The sequence below is a fragment of the Protopterus annectens genome, chromosome 7.part0 (assembly GCF_019279795.1).
Source record: "Protopterus annectens isolate FY-2018-M chromosome 7.part0, PAN1.0, whole genome shotgun sequence".
Lineage (NCBI taxonomy): Eukaryota > Metazoa > Chordata > Ceratodontiformes > Protopteridae > Protopterus > Protopterus annectens.
The window spans coordinates 1611749157-1611764290 of record NC_056739.1 but is presented as its reverse complement, the minus strand read 5'-3'; the positions used below and the strand labels follow the sequence as shown (position 1 = coordinate 1611764290).

Genomic DNA, 15134 nt, shown 5'->3' with positions numbered 1-15134 from the left:
AACCCCCTATTTTCTTCTATGTTAATTATACTAGGTACATGTATTATTTTTTTTTTCAATTTTTCATTTGAACTATAACCACATTCTCATTCCCTAGTCCATGAACCTCTGTTATCATAAATCTTTGTAATGTCCATTATTTCTTTATACACAGTCTTTAAATAATATTTTAAAGTATCTCTTTTGACTTCAGTACAGAATTGTATATATATATATATATATATATATATATATATATATATATATATATTCTTTTTTTTTCATCTCTATTAAATACTTGTACAATATATAAGTTCCAAGGAGTCTCATTCTTTCTTTTTTCGTATTGTTCTAAGAATTTTTACATATTCTGTGCCTCTTCAAAATAATGTCACAAAAAGAGTCTTTATTAATACAAATAAATTCACTTACCTCTCTGGGTTCAATACCCAGTGGTGAAATGAAGCTGTCCTATATTTCACACCTGTCAAGTTCTTTTTCTGTTTTACTACTTATCCTTACGTGATACATTCTTCGTACTTATACTTTATTTTCTTCTCTTCTTTCACCTTCGCTTACAGTTTGCACATATGATTTCTTTATTTTCTGTCCTAATTTCTTTAACTTCCTCTTCTTGTATTCTGTCCATTATTTTACCCCATGATACTGCCTTTTCACTTTCTGGTTCACTGTGCTCAATTAGTTCTTTTAAATACACATCCCACAACCCCCCCACCCAATTGGATAGTTGTAACAGCACATTCAGGTATTGTAGGTCCTGTTGTAAACAAATTTTGTTGAAATAGCTCCTCCAAATCCATGATGCTTCCTCCAACCTCTTCTTCTTGACTTTTAACACACTCTCCTGTTCTTTTTTCCCTCCCCTCTCTGTTCCCCTCACTCTGCTTGACCTCTGATTCATTATTCAACATATCCAACTTTTCCGCTGCTCTATTAACATCTCCATTCATATCCAACACCTGCAAAATGCCTTCTTCATCCTTCATGTTCAATTTTTGTCTTCTTGCTTCTCTGAGCTGCCTACACGTCCAGACCAGAAGACAGTAAGAGTAACAGTGAATTGAGTCCCCATTTGTGAAGAGTAGGGGAAGTTCCACAGTGTTAACCAAATTTCCTGTAGTCAGTATGAATACCACTTTGGGTGTCCCTGAAAAGAGGACAATGGCCTAGTTGGATGAACTCATTAACAAAGAGTGTTAAATCAGTAAATAAAATATAAAGTTCCATGATGATTTTCTGCAGTACTTGTATAGTATGCTTATGAGGCAATCAATCTGTGAATAGGAGGTGCCTCTCTTATGGACTGGGAGCACAATGTTCTAGTTGCAGATGGCAATGATGCAGCTAAGTTTTAATGCTTTATTAAGAATGTGCATTAAGAAGTATCCTGGGCTATTTCTGATTGCATAAGTTAGACTCACTGGTATCTTATGTGGTCCCAATGATGTAGCATTTCTGACCTCCCTTAGAACAGAGGTGATCATTTCAGATGTAATATCATGTGAGACTTTGTTGCAGGAAGGAAGAGTAAATGTGGGTTCCTTTTGTGGCCTGAAATTTGCCAAGATGTATATGCTGACATGTTAGTTATATCCGTTGGTTCTGTTATTGTGATACCATTTTTTTCTGGCACACTACATTTCTGTTTTTTTCATCATCATTTTTAAATGTGGTTGCAGAAGGCCTTTTTTGCCACCTGTCTTGATGGCAGATTTTACCGTTAATGACGATTGCTTATTTTGATTGTCTTAATGAGCTCTTTTTGGATGGTGCTGACTTCAGTCTTCTTGCATTATAATTGAAGATTTTTACTCTGTTTTCTTTTGGATTAATAATTTGTTGATTTTGTAATGCCACCATTTAGGTTTCTTAAAGAATGTTCTACTGTTTTTATGCCTAAATGAGATAAATTTATCTGTACAATTATTTAAAGTGTTGTATGATGTGAACAGTTCACCAGTAGATTATTGAGAGAGTACCTAATACACAGTCTCAGTAGAGGGATACAACGTGATCAAAGCACCATAGATGCCTTTATGCTTTCCCTCCATTTCCCCAGTTTCAACAATTCATTCAGAAAACCAAGCAGAATAAGTCAAAAGTCATTCTCATAACAGGATTCAGGTGTCTTGAAGTTTGCTTTCCCTTGCTCAGACTTCATCTCTTGGAGAATCCTCTCTGACTGTGGTCTTTTGGAACCTTGTTGACCCACAAATCAGGTAAGTCCCATCAGGGTCTGCACTCTGATAGAGTCTCCAGATTGTGTAATGACCTGAAACCCTGCTTACCCCACAAGGGTTGTCCTGGGTCTCACTTTTGCCCAGAAAACTAATATAGGATCCCATCCAGCTTTGTGCTTCCTATGGCTAACTGCATGGTTTCTCCAGTCCCACTAATGGCAAGAGACCCTATCTTCTCCACTAAGGTAAGTCCAGCCTCATACTTTTGCCAGCAACCTAATAAAAGAAAAATAAGTAAGAGCAAAGGAACACATTATTCCAACTGGCATACTTCTAAATGATTGGATCTGTACATAGCACCAGAACCCTCAGTATTAGGCACATTATTCCAATTGGTGTACTTCTAAATGATTGGATCTGTACATAGCACCAGAACCCTCAGTATCAGGCACATTATTCCAATTGGTATACTTCTAAATGATTGGATTTGTAAATAGCACCAGAACCCTCAGTTTCAGGCTGTCTGTCTCAAACATTTGGTACAGACCTCTGGTATTCTTCCATTAAATGCATTTGGCTGCTAAATCCATTTTTTCATCAGAGTACAAACTACCTATCTTTAGTTTCTTTAAAAGTGTGCAAGACCTTTTTTAAAAAGGTACATTTCTTAGCAGACCCCATCTCAAGGAGGGATATCTCTCTCATGATTACTTCAGTTAAAATAGTATTGGAGTTGCTAACCTTATCCATGTATTCTCTGTACCTGGTCTTCCATAATGATAGAGTTTTCATGGGTACAAATCTTCCATTTACACCCAAGGTAGCCATGGAGGCAAATTTTGGTTAGTTTGTCTGCCTGTATTCTTTCCTCTATCCAGTAGAGGAGAACAATTATGGCATTTTGTGGATATCCAGAAACAGCTCAGACTTTATGTGGACAGAGCCAAATCAGTTAGGAAGGATACTCTCTTATTCTTACTGATTGCATACATTTTTTATGAAAAATATAACAAGACCTTGCTCTTTCAGCCTTTGCAGACATTATTATGCAGTGCAGTGTTGGATGACATTTGTGAAGGAGCCGCATGGTCTTCATGTCATACTTTTAAAGACAGTATTAGATGGATGTGATCTCTAGGTCTAGGTGTTCTTCTATGGCCATTGTAAGCAGAGGTATGTTCCTATGTGGAATATCACCAAGGAATACCAGTTTGGGACACTGCCCTACTGTCGATGTAGAGGAACGTCCTCACAACAGACACAAAAGTTATATAATTACCATAAAGATAGATATGGATGAGGAAGCCCATTCACCAATGTTCCCACCCACATGCTTTATCCCTCTTGCTGACTTGATTTATAGGTCATAGGTTTTGTTATGTGTTTTGCTTTGAACAGCATATATAAGATTTCAAGAAGAAAGTATTCACACATAAGATTATGGTGGAATATGGTTTGGGCTAGTAGCCTTAGAAAGGTTTAGATGCTGAGCTCCCTAATGCCTGGTGGCATTAGTCCTGCTTTTGACAAAGACAGACCTGCTCAATCAGATCAAGCTCTATGGCAAATTTATAACTTGGGCCAGAGCTTGTTTTCTGATTTGTTACATCACCAGTGACTTAATTTATCATAGTGCAAACACAGTCCCTTGTTAGACAATGAGTACTTATATCAGGATGTTCATAGGTACTTGGTAAATTACAGTTTACCCAGCAACCAAGTTAGTCAAGCATAAAAGGGAATTTGGTCAATGACCTTGTGTTTGGCAGTTAGCAATCATGTGCTGAGTCTAGCACTTATTTAAATGTATTTCAGAAGATATTTGTCTGCACTACTCTTACATACTTGCATGCTAAGAAATCCAAGATAATCCCAACAGCACAGCTGCTCAGTTATTAGCACTATGAGAATGAGCAACATTTGTTCCATTATCAATTGGATAACGCGGAAGGCTACAGCTGTGGTTGTTATCTGGCTGTACATCAGTAAAATGAGATTACACATTGCAGAGTTGTTTGATTATTTTAGCAATGGTAATTTTACTAACCACTGCTTCATTATACTTGGAAGGGATGGTTAGATGCCATTTATTTTTAACATATGTCAAACCTTTTCTTGTTGTAGGATTGTTCGCTATAAACTATGTGGTAGAAGTCAACATCATTGTTTTGAATAAGAGCAGACTGAGATGTAGATGAAGTAGTTATGTACAGGAAAAGTATAAAATGTGCATTCAAACTGAGTTTTCAGAATGAACTGCAGTCTTTTCTTCTTTCTGGCTCTGTCAGTATCTTTAACAGTATGCCCTAGGTAGTCTTACAGATACTTTCTTTGTTGACCGACTTGAGTTTTGACTCATTGGTTAAGATTGTATTCAAACATACTTTTCATGAGCATGGCATTACTAAAGTCTCAAGTGATTAGCCTAAAACTGCTTAGATGGGCATTCTGGTTCCACATTGGTAGCTCCATATTCATGTTATTGTCCATACTATCTGAAGTTGTGCATGGTTTTGTTATAGTGGCAGTACTCATCTCACACTTTCTTAATAAGCTCTTTGTGGAGGTCATTGACTATGCATCAGACTGTTTGCTTGTGACTTGACAATAGTATGCTGCTTGCAGCACCTTGCAGAAGTGACCTGTAAAAGGATTTCAGCATAAACTAAGATCACAAGCAAGTCATTTGAAACTCTAGAAAGCTTAAGCAAGGCCACAGGGACCCCACATTTTTAATGACTAAGTGGGTACCCCATGAAGCTGTGGAATGCTTCCACTGAATTGCTATCAATGGAGTTCTTTCTTTTAGCCAATAGCTGGTTAAAGCAAAACTCAATAGGTAACTGCACCTTTATCACAGAATACCAGGTTGTGTTGCCTCAGCACTAGGGCCGATATTTTCAAGGTATCTTATCATTCACTTGAAGCATTCTGTTGCTTGCTCTTCTAGTTCTAGCCATGGGCTGTAGGTTCTTTGACATAACATGTCATCATATGCTTTTACCTTCCAATGGACTGAATATCACTGCCAGTCTCTGGAAATGGCAAGTTGGCTACTTGAGGATATGAGAGTTTGCCTTCATAAATCAGATTATACTTCCATATTTTTTTATTGATTTTAAAGTGAATTGTTCATGTTCATGGGTGCATCATAGCATGTAGTGAATTTATTGGCATAATGCATTTGCATTGTTTTCATTTTGTATTTATCTGAGTTGTTTTTTAATAAAAAGCTTTGTGCACTTTTTATTAAACCATGGCCCAAACACATTTAGTATATTTCCTCATGATATCACTGTAGGCATAGTGAGAGCTCCATCCATGGACATTAATGGATGTGTCTCTGCACGTGTGGAGCCATGCCCATTAAATTCTATGGATGTGCATCACGCTTTCTCTTACCATGATGTCACTGAGGTTAAAGTTCACTTTCTACGTTCAGTGTCATGATCATAGGAAAAGCACTATTTCAGATACTTTTAGTTCAGAAAAGCAGCAGCCAAAACCATACATCTGTGGTGTGAAAAAGATGTTTGGCACTTTGTGTACTATGTCATGTAGTGCAAAGGCAAGACAATTGTTATGACAAATTCACTTTAAAGTACAGATATATATTAAACAGTAAATTGTTTTCTTCACCAAATACACAAAACACACAAATGCAAAATACATACAGTTTCTACAAATCAATAGCCACAAAGGATTATGAAGGGTTTGCTTATTCTAACTGAGTTATTATGTGTTTGAGACGTGGATGCCAAGTAATTTACCTCAAGAGCAAAGCTTGAGAGGTAAATCTTTGCATCCACGTGGAGTACACATTACATTAACCTTATGGCACTAAATGCAAATAAAACCAAACTAATGTTTTTTTTTCCCCTACCAAAACCTCCACTGACAAATCCACATTCACCATACAGAGCCAAAACAACACCCTCCTTGAAATTGTTCTCAACACCAAGCTTCTTGGCATCATTATTGACGAAGAACTAAAATTTGACACCCACATCCGCTCCGCAATCAAGAAAACCCACCAAAAGTTAAGTCTCCTCTACAGGCACAACCACTTCCTGAGCCCCTCTACCTGTCAAACTCTTGCATCCACCTTCCTACTCCCCACCCCTTATACATGGTGCCCCTCTTTTTGCCAATCTCCATCTCAGCCTTCGGTCCAGACTTGGATCCTGCTACCACAAGATCTCCAAATTTGCAACCAATTCAAAAAACTCATCCCACAACTGCCACTCCCTCCTCTCCCTCACCTGGCTTGAACTACTCAACTACCTCAGTTACCTACAACTCACGATTGCCCACAAGCTCATCTTTAAATCTGCCAACTGCTCAGCTCTCGCTACTTCCTTAAAACCTTACATTCCCAACCACTCACTCAGATCCAAAAAACAAAATCTCCTTAAGGTCCACAAACCTGTACGACCTCCTGGCCATCTACTGCTGTCCCACTCCTTAGCTAAATAGTGGAACTCTCTCCTCACACACCTACGCAACCTACCTAACCATACACATTTCAAATCTCAGCTACTCTCTCATCTTTCTTCCAAATGGGAATGCCCTTGCCACGCTCCAACTTAAACCCCTCCACCCTCATTCCACCTTGCAATGACTCATCCAACTACCTCTACTATTACTTCATCGCACCCAAAATAATCCCTCCCCTACCAATAACTTATTTTCTCTCTAATATCTATTGTACTATACTCTCCAATCTCAATTATACTATTACCCTCTCCAAGCATAATATTTTCCTAACCTACTAATGGCTAGTAGTTATATATTTTGAAATGTTAAACCTACAATTGAGTTTATAAAAAAAATATTCACTTTATGTAAATGTTGAAATTTCTGTATTGAATTATGTCTTTTCATTTTTGTAACGTTGTGACAAGCTAATTGCAAATATCATGGAGCTTATCTGTAAATGTTTAATTAGCTGTATGAACCATGTCCTTTTGTAACATGTGAAATGTAACTTGCAATTATTATGGAGCTTTTCTTCTTGGGCCTCCACTGAAAACAGGCTCTTCTTGGCCCAGTGGACTTCTCCGGTCATCAAACTTAAATAAAAAAATAAAAAATTAAGTTATCATCTGCCAACCTCTCATAATTCCTTGTAGTGCATGAAGCTTTATCGCTCCAAAGCCGTAAAATACACAGCAAGCACTTTCAGAAAGGTAGTGTAACACTGTCCTTTATGTTTACACTCACCTTCCATGTTTCTCAACTGTCCAGATTTTTACAGATTGTCCAGATTTTTTCCTCCTATGTTGGGTGTTTTCCTCATGAAGTCCGTGGTTTTCAGACAAATTACTGACTTTTTATCCTTTAGTAAATCAAGCAAACACACATCCTGTTATTAACTTTCTAGGTTTACAACAGGTAATCAGGGACATGTTATCAAGCACGTAGAAACAAATCTTTTATTCTGCCACTGTCATTTGTACTGGCAGACTTTGCTGCCTAGCACAGGACCTGACCTTAACAAATTTAGTATGGGGGGGTGCTTAACAATTGTTAAGGTCAGGTCTTCCACCACTTCAGTGCTTAACTGATTTGTCTTTTTCTGACTATCAGAGTAGAATCAGCGCATAAACCTCTCATATTATACCAGTACACAAAGGTGGCAATTCATCAGATCTATCAAACTATTGTCCAATTGCCATATTATCACCCCTGTCAAAAATCCTTGAGAGATGTGTACATTTCTAAATACTAAACTATTTGCTAAGTAATAACCTCCTGGCTGAAACACAACATGGATTCTGCCCCAACCACAGTGCCACCACTGCCCTCATCAGCTTCATCAATATCATAAATCAGCAGTGGAACAAGGGTAATCTTGTCTCTGCCATCTTTTTGGACCTCTCTAAAGCTTTTGACACAGTCTCTCATTTCAGATTACTAACCATGATCTCTGAACTCAAGCTACACAACTACACAATATCATGGTTCAAAGATTATCTCTGTAACCGTCAACAAGTCATAAAATGGGAAAACTCCCTATCCCCCCTCTCCCTATAAATGCAGGTGTTTCACAGGGATTCATCCTAGGACCCCTTTTCTTCACCATATTCACAAACAACCTCCATAAAGCCACCCTCCATGCCAAACTGGTCAGTATGCTGATGATTCGACCCTAATCTACTCTGCCCCCTCACACTAACTGCTACAACAAACCATCCAAGAGTCTTTTACAACTATTGAAAACTGGCTATCTAACACACAACTGATACTCAACCCCAAAAAACCCAGTTAATGCTGTTCCACCCCTCTAAGGCTACTGACCATATTCCACTATTTAAAATAACCTTATCCAACAATACCACTACCATACCAGTTACACAAACTAAACTACTAGGAATAATTATAGATCACAATCTGAAATTTGACTAACATGTAGCGCAAACCATCACAAAAGTTAACAAAAAACTTGGTACCCTCTGTAGATGCTGAAATTACCTAACCCCCAATAGTAAAGCCACCATCACATGAACCCACCTACTTTCCACACTACTCTATGCCTCCCCAGTTCTAATCAATTTAAACAAATGTGACCTAAACAAACTGCTATAACAAAATAGCAAAATTCTCCACTGACTCTCCCTACAGAAACCACCATTGCCAGTCCCTCAAACAACTATCCTGGCTAGAATCACCAAACCTACTAACTTTTAACCAACTCAAAATAGCCCACCAAATCTTCTATCATCCCAAAAAGACCCCAGCCCTACAAGGTCTACTAAAGCCCTATTCCAGCAATCGTCCACTAAGAAGCACCACCAAGGTGAAGGTTGAAATCTTTATGAGTAAATATAATTCTGGGGACTCTCTCTACTCTAGTTCTGTGGCAAAAACATGGAATACACTTCCTCCACATATTCAAACACTGGATAACACACACAACTTAAAAAACCTTCTTAAGTCCTACTTATCCAACTCATGGATATGCTCATGTACTAGCCCTGGGTAAATTCTTACCATTACTTGCCTCTAATCTACCCCATAGTGAACTACAAGCCCCTCTTACACCAGATTTAATGCATTCTTAGCAAAATTTCTTCTGCATACTCTTACAACATACTGTATCGGATTATTGATTTACTTATATTCGACTAATGTATGCAGAGTCTTGACTCTTCTGTTTTTTCTTTTTTACTGTAGATATAATTTGTACAGTTACTACTGTATGGTGCATGTGTTATTATTCACTCAAAATCTTGTTCTGCCTGTATAACTGTACAACTATTATAGTATAGTCCATATGTTACTGTATAACTGTGTACAATTTTTACTGTGTGGTGCAAATGTCACACTGTTTTTTTTTTAATTTGTATTACTGTTTGGAGCTTTTCTCCCCGGGCCTCCTCTGAAAATGGGCAACTCTGCCCAGTCGGGCTTTCCCGGTAAACAAATGTAAAATAAATAAATAAATTACATGTACTACATAGATATACATTACTACAGATGTGATATAAAAGGTGCTGCTTTTTTCTTTGCTTGGTTTTAACTTATTATGGAAACATATATTATTCTTTTCCATTGCATTACTGGCCTTGAAACTTAACTTTTTGTTTTACCACTGAAGTCTCACCTTTTATTATGTGCAAAAAAGAGATTATTTTAGATTTGTCCACCTGTCTGTTTAACAGACAAATTAATACCTTCATTTGTAATATCTTCTTTTAGAATTAAATAACTGCTTATTTGTATTGGTCAGTACATACCGTTTAGAAGATGCAGAATATCTGGAGCAGGACTTGCCATCCCAGGCACAGTAAGGGTCTCGTGCAAGACAACAGTCTGCGCAGGCTTGACCGTACACACCACATCGGTGCAGAGCAAAGTGGGTGACACCAGCAGAAGAGGCTACATATAGCTGTTGCTGTTGGACAATAGAAAATAACCACATTATTGAACTCGGTAACTTTTGGCCTGTAGTTATACACAAATGCACATACATATATTACTCTATAAAGAACTAATTAAATGGTAACTTACTACTTTTTTTTCAGTGATAAGATGCAGAAAACTCTATATTCAGCTCTGTTACCTAGCCAGCATTTTCTAATGATGACAGTCTAATATATACATTTTTCAATGTTTTTGTAGGGGAGTAAGCCCATCTGCACACCCCTCACACCCCCTACAAATTATATATACCAACTGAGATCGGACTACAGTAAAGAAAAGTGTAAGTTTCTCAATCCTCACTGTACTATGATCTCCATTAACAAGCACTGAAAATTTTAGTTTTATTTATTTGCAGTTTGTTTGCCAGGATAGTCCATTGAACCATGAAGAGCCCATTTTCAATAGAGAATCAAAGTAAGTAAAACGAATAAAAACAAAGACATAATAGTAATACACAGAATGCAAAATACAAAATAGTAATACAATATATACAATTGATACAATGCAAGATAAAAATGTTAGAAGCAAAAATACAGTTTTTTTTTAGCTAGAGCTGATAGAAAATCTAGGAGTTTATTTACAGCATAATGTAGTAGCTGTGGAGTGAGAGCTTGTGGAGAGAAAGTAAGTTAAGGGATGCTATGTAGGATGGGAACAAGAGCATTCCCACTGTGAAGAGAGGTATGAGTGCAGTAAGGATTTGAAGGCAGAGAGACTGTCAGTGGTATGGATGAGAGGTGGGAGAGAATTCCAGTGTCATGCTAGAGAAAAGGATAAAAGATGTTTACCTGGTGGATGGGCAGGTTTATGCAATTCTATTAGGTTTTGTGATTTAGACCTTAGACATCTGTTAGGTTGATGCATTTGAATAGTAGAGGCAAGAGAAGGGCAGAGAGAGGGGCTAAAGATAATTTTGTGAGCTTGGATCAGTTGATTACAGGTGAGATAGTTGGGTAGCTCAAGCTAGTTCAATCGATGTAGGGAAATACAGTGATGGGTAGAGGATCTTTGGCCAGTTGCAAACTTTGAAATTTTGTAATAGCAGGAGGCGAGTTAGACTTAAGGGAAGAATGTAGACTAGTGAGGATAGAGGCACAGTAAAGGAGGAAGGGTAAGGTATGTAATAGCTAGAACAAGCCTGGAGGAAGGAGAGATATAGCGGCTGTGGCGATAGAGTAGGCCTAGTTTCTTATGTGTTTTTTTGATATTTGCATGAATGTGGCTATCAAACTTTAGCTGATTGTCAATAAGGACTCCTAGTAGTTTAGCAGTGGGGACTATTTCGAGGAGTGTTTTAGTTTAGCTAGTGATAGAGAATAAGGTTTTGTCAAGGGTGATGGCTCTAGATGGGGTAAATAACATTAGCTTAGTCTTGGTTGCATTGAGTGCCAATTGGTTATCCAGCATCCACTAGCTGTGAAGGCATTCTTGGTTAGTTTTGCTAAAGAGGAAGTAGAAGTAGCAGAACAGATTATTGTCGAGTCATCGGCGTATTGGATGAGGTTACTGTTAGGAATGGCATGGTGAAAGTCATTTATGAAGATACTGAAGAGTAGGGGACCCAGAATTGAACCTTGGGGTACACCTGTGGGACTATTTAGGAAGTGAGAAGTAGCTTTTTTCCACTTGACCACTTGTTGCCTGTTTGATAGGTAACTGGTGAATCAGTTGATAGTAGAATGGGACAGGTTATGTTTAGAAAGTTTAGTAAGGAGAAGGTTGTGAGAAATGGTGTTGAAGGCCTTTGAGAGGTCTAAAAGGAGGGTGGACACAATGTGACCAGTGTCACGGGCCTTATTAACATTTTCCAGGAAGGAGAGGAGGGCAGTAGTGGTGCTGTGGCCAGGTCGGAATCCGTGTTGTGTGGGAGTGAGAAGGTTATTACTTAGGAGGTAGGGTAGAAGTTGAAGGTGGATGCATTTTTCGAGAAGTATAGAAATGGGGGATAAGATAGCAATAGGACAGAAGTGGGGGATGCCATTGTTGTTTCCTCCTTTATGGAGTGGAATAATAAATGCTTTTTTCCAGAGCTGGGGGACATGGCCCTCTAAGATTAATCTATTTATTACTATGGATATAGGATAGGCTATGGCATCTGCTGCAATTTTTAGGAAGTAGGAGGGTATCTCATCAGGGGCATTGGAACGTGCTTTCAGTTTTAGAAGTAGTTTCTTTATGTTGAAGATGGGGATATGTTTAATGGAGAAAGGAGCAGGTAGAGAACTGGGGTTAGAGGAGTAAAAAGGGGTGTGGGTAGGTGTGTATGGGGAAGTAGAGTTATTAGAGAATGATGATGTTAGTTTAGCTATAGAGTCAATGAAGAATGAGTTAAATTTGGTGGCTAATTCTCAGTCGGAGGGATTTGGGTCTGGGCATGGGTTCTCTTTTTTACCTGGGTTAAGGAGAGAGGAGATTCCATTCCAGAATTTTCTTGGATTAGTATTATAGTTGGTTTGGAGTGTGGAAAAGTAGGCTTTGCAATCTGAGATGATAAGTTTTTTTGCTTTGTTACGAAGCATTTTATATTTATTCAGGGCAAAGGTACATTTTAATTTAAATTAAGGGTACTTGGTTTTTGTTTCTGTCCGCAGTCTCCATTCAGTACTTCTGGCTGGTGTCTGACAAGTGCAGTTGCGTTTCATTGTTTGTAGTTTCAGCAATGTATATTTTCATTGTTTTAACATTACAATCTTCTCGTCTTGATCATATAAATTTTGGTTATTTGGTAAATCATTCTACTAAAGTAGACTCCCCAGTTCACATTGCTGCTGCTTTTGGCTATGCAGAATGTTTCTCATTTCCATGTGTTTGTGTGACTATGGAGCTAGGATGTTTAAGTAAGAGGGGCAACAGCCCGTGCCTCAGAAGGAAACGCAATGTATATTGTGTGAGCTTTAGTTAATGAGGAGATGGGTTTTAACCATTTAGGATTGAAAAGTTTGCTGTCTTGTTTTGTGTTTAATCCTTCTTAGTGGAATCACTTAAGTGGGAGATGATTCCACATTATATACAACAACATCACAGCATGGCCATTTGTTTACATTTTAGCCCTGACTTTCAATGTACATAGGGTTTAGGATACTATTTGAACAGTCACAGGAAAATAACTTTGCATAATTTTATCCCCTAAGGTTCTCTACTACATAAAACAGTCTTAACAAAAGTTAAAATTGTTCTACACTAAACACATGGTAGGATTGCAATGGCATTCTGAAGATTTAATGAGGAAATATTGTAAACCACCAACAATCTTCTTCAGAGAGAGGTGTGAATACAGTAAACTGTTTTCTTTGGGTTTAGTCAGTTTTTGTTTCTGTGTCTAGGCTGGATATTGCACTTTACTTGTATTTCCCTATGAGGACCAATTTGGTTTTGTGCCTGCAAAGATACAGAGACAGGTGGTGTAAGACTCCCAAATACAGCAAGCATTATCATGTTATATCTGAAATTCTTCTAAATGTTCAAATAAAATTGGTTCCTCTGTTTCACACCAGAGGAAATTTTTGTTGCACAGTGATTCATGCCTTCATTTGTCATTTTTTGAAAAACAATGCTTTGCAAAGTCATAAAAATCTTCTGAACATTGAATAAAATAAAATTATGGCCAGGATTCAGAAACAGCTATGTCAGGCAGCATGGTGAATAGTGTCATGCAGGGTGGGGCTGATTCAAAGACACAGGTAGCATGATAGTATTACCTGGGAAAATAGCCCTGTCAACAACATATGCATATGACCACACACAGATATGCAAGTGAACAACATTATGGAAATGAAATAAGAGTGAACAACATAGTACATGATTCAGAAACATGAAAACTGCATGATGAGACACGAATGGTCGCAGGTACACTGTCATTTCTTGAAGAACAGAGAGAGAGAGAGAGAGAGAGAGAGGGAGACTGCATTAAGATGCTAGCTGTAGCATCTGTATTAGCTGGACAGCTGTCACCAGGTTGATCACCAGGTGGAGTCGAGGAAGTAGCACTGTGTATGTCAAGCAAACGTGTTTCATAGTAAAAGTAAATAACTGGATGTTAGAAAAATATGTATTAATGTGTGTATTAGCAATATGCTTAGTGCATTTAGAGACTGAAAAGGGTTAACACATTTATTCTATTTCATACTGCATAAATCTGTACAAACTGCAGTTGCTTTCTGACCTTGTACTGTTAGCTAAAATCTTGCTTGTGCCTTTGTGAAATTTACTGAGAAGCAGGTGATTTCTGCTTGCGTTAGGAAAATAATGAATAGAACAATACTACTTGTATGAAACTTAGACAAGAAGTTCCGCTGTGCCATGAGAAAATACACAGCTGTAGAAGTTACAGATAATTAGTACAAAGCCTGCTTAAAAATATGAACTGCAATCAGCATTTGCTTGTATCTGAATTAGAAAAGTACCTTGAAATGTAACACTGTACAATAGACGCTTGTAAACGGATTAATGGTCACCAAGGCCAGGTTGTTTTTCTCAAAAAGTTTCTCACAAATCTAGTCATGTCAGCAGAAAATCTGAGTAACATCTGCTGTAGAACAATACTGAAAGTTGTGCTTGATTACGTCAGCTTAGAAGGCCATGTCTTGTAAAATAGTATAAGAATGAACATACTTCCTGTTAGTAGTTAGACAAATCCTTGTATTTGCATGTTTTTGTCTCCTTGCGGCAAGTCAATTAAAAGTGCCTTAACTGAACCTTACATGTATTGGTCTTTGAAGTTTTTTCCTTTGACAGATTGGTCCTTCAGACCGGAAAACCTCACTTTGCCTCGGATCAGACAGGCCAGGTGGCTTGAAACCGTACGGCGAAGAAACCATATCGGTTCTTCTTATTTGAAAAGCCCTCCGACTGAATTGTCGTACAAAACAGGCCAGCCACTTTCTGATCTGCGACTGAAGGACGGGTTTACTCGAACCAGGTGCTCAATCACGAAGGCTCAGTTAAGGTGAATCTACCTTCTTTTTCTGTTTTAGATCAGGGACTAGATTTGTATTTGTTCTGTTAAGACTTTATTTTTAAGTCAGGGAC

General features: G+C 38.0%; 1 protein-coding gene across 3 annotated transcripts in view; it reads right to left on the bottom strand.

Annotated features, from left to right (window-relative positions):
* The window catches only part of SEMA3F (semaphorin 3F), an 861789-nt gene that overhangs the window by 51861 nt on the left and 794794 nt on the right, over positions 1–15134 (bottom strand). For all 3 annotated transcript variants that reach the window (XM_044078156.1, XM_044078155.1, XM_044078157.1), the window contains one exon: positions 9920–10077. In XM_044078156.1, the coding sequence (XP_043934091.1) occupies positions 9920–10077 (158 nt within the window). The remainder of the gene's footprint in view (positions 1–9919; positions 10078–15134) is intronic.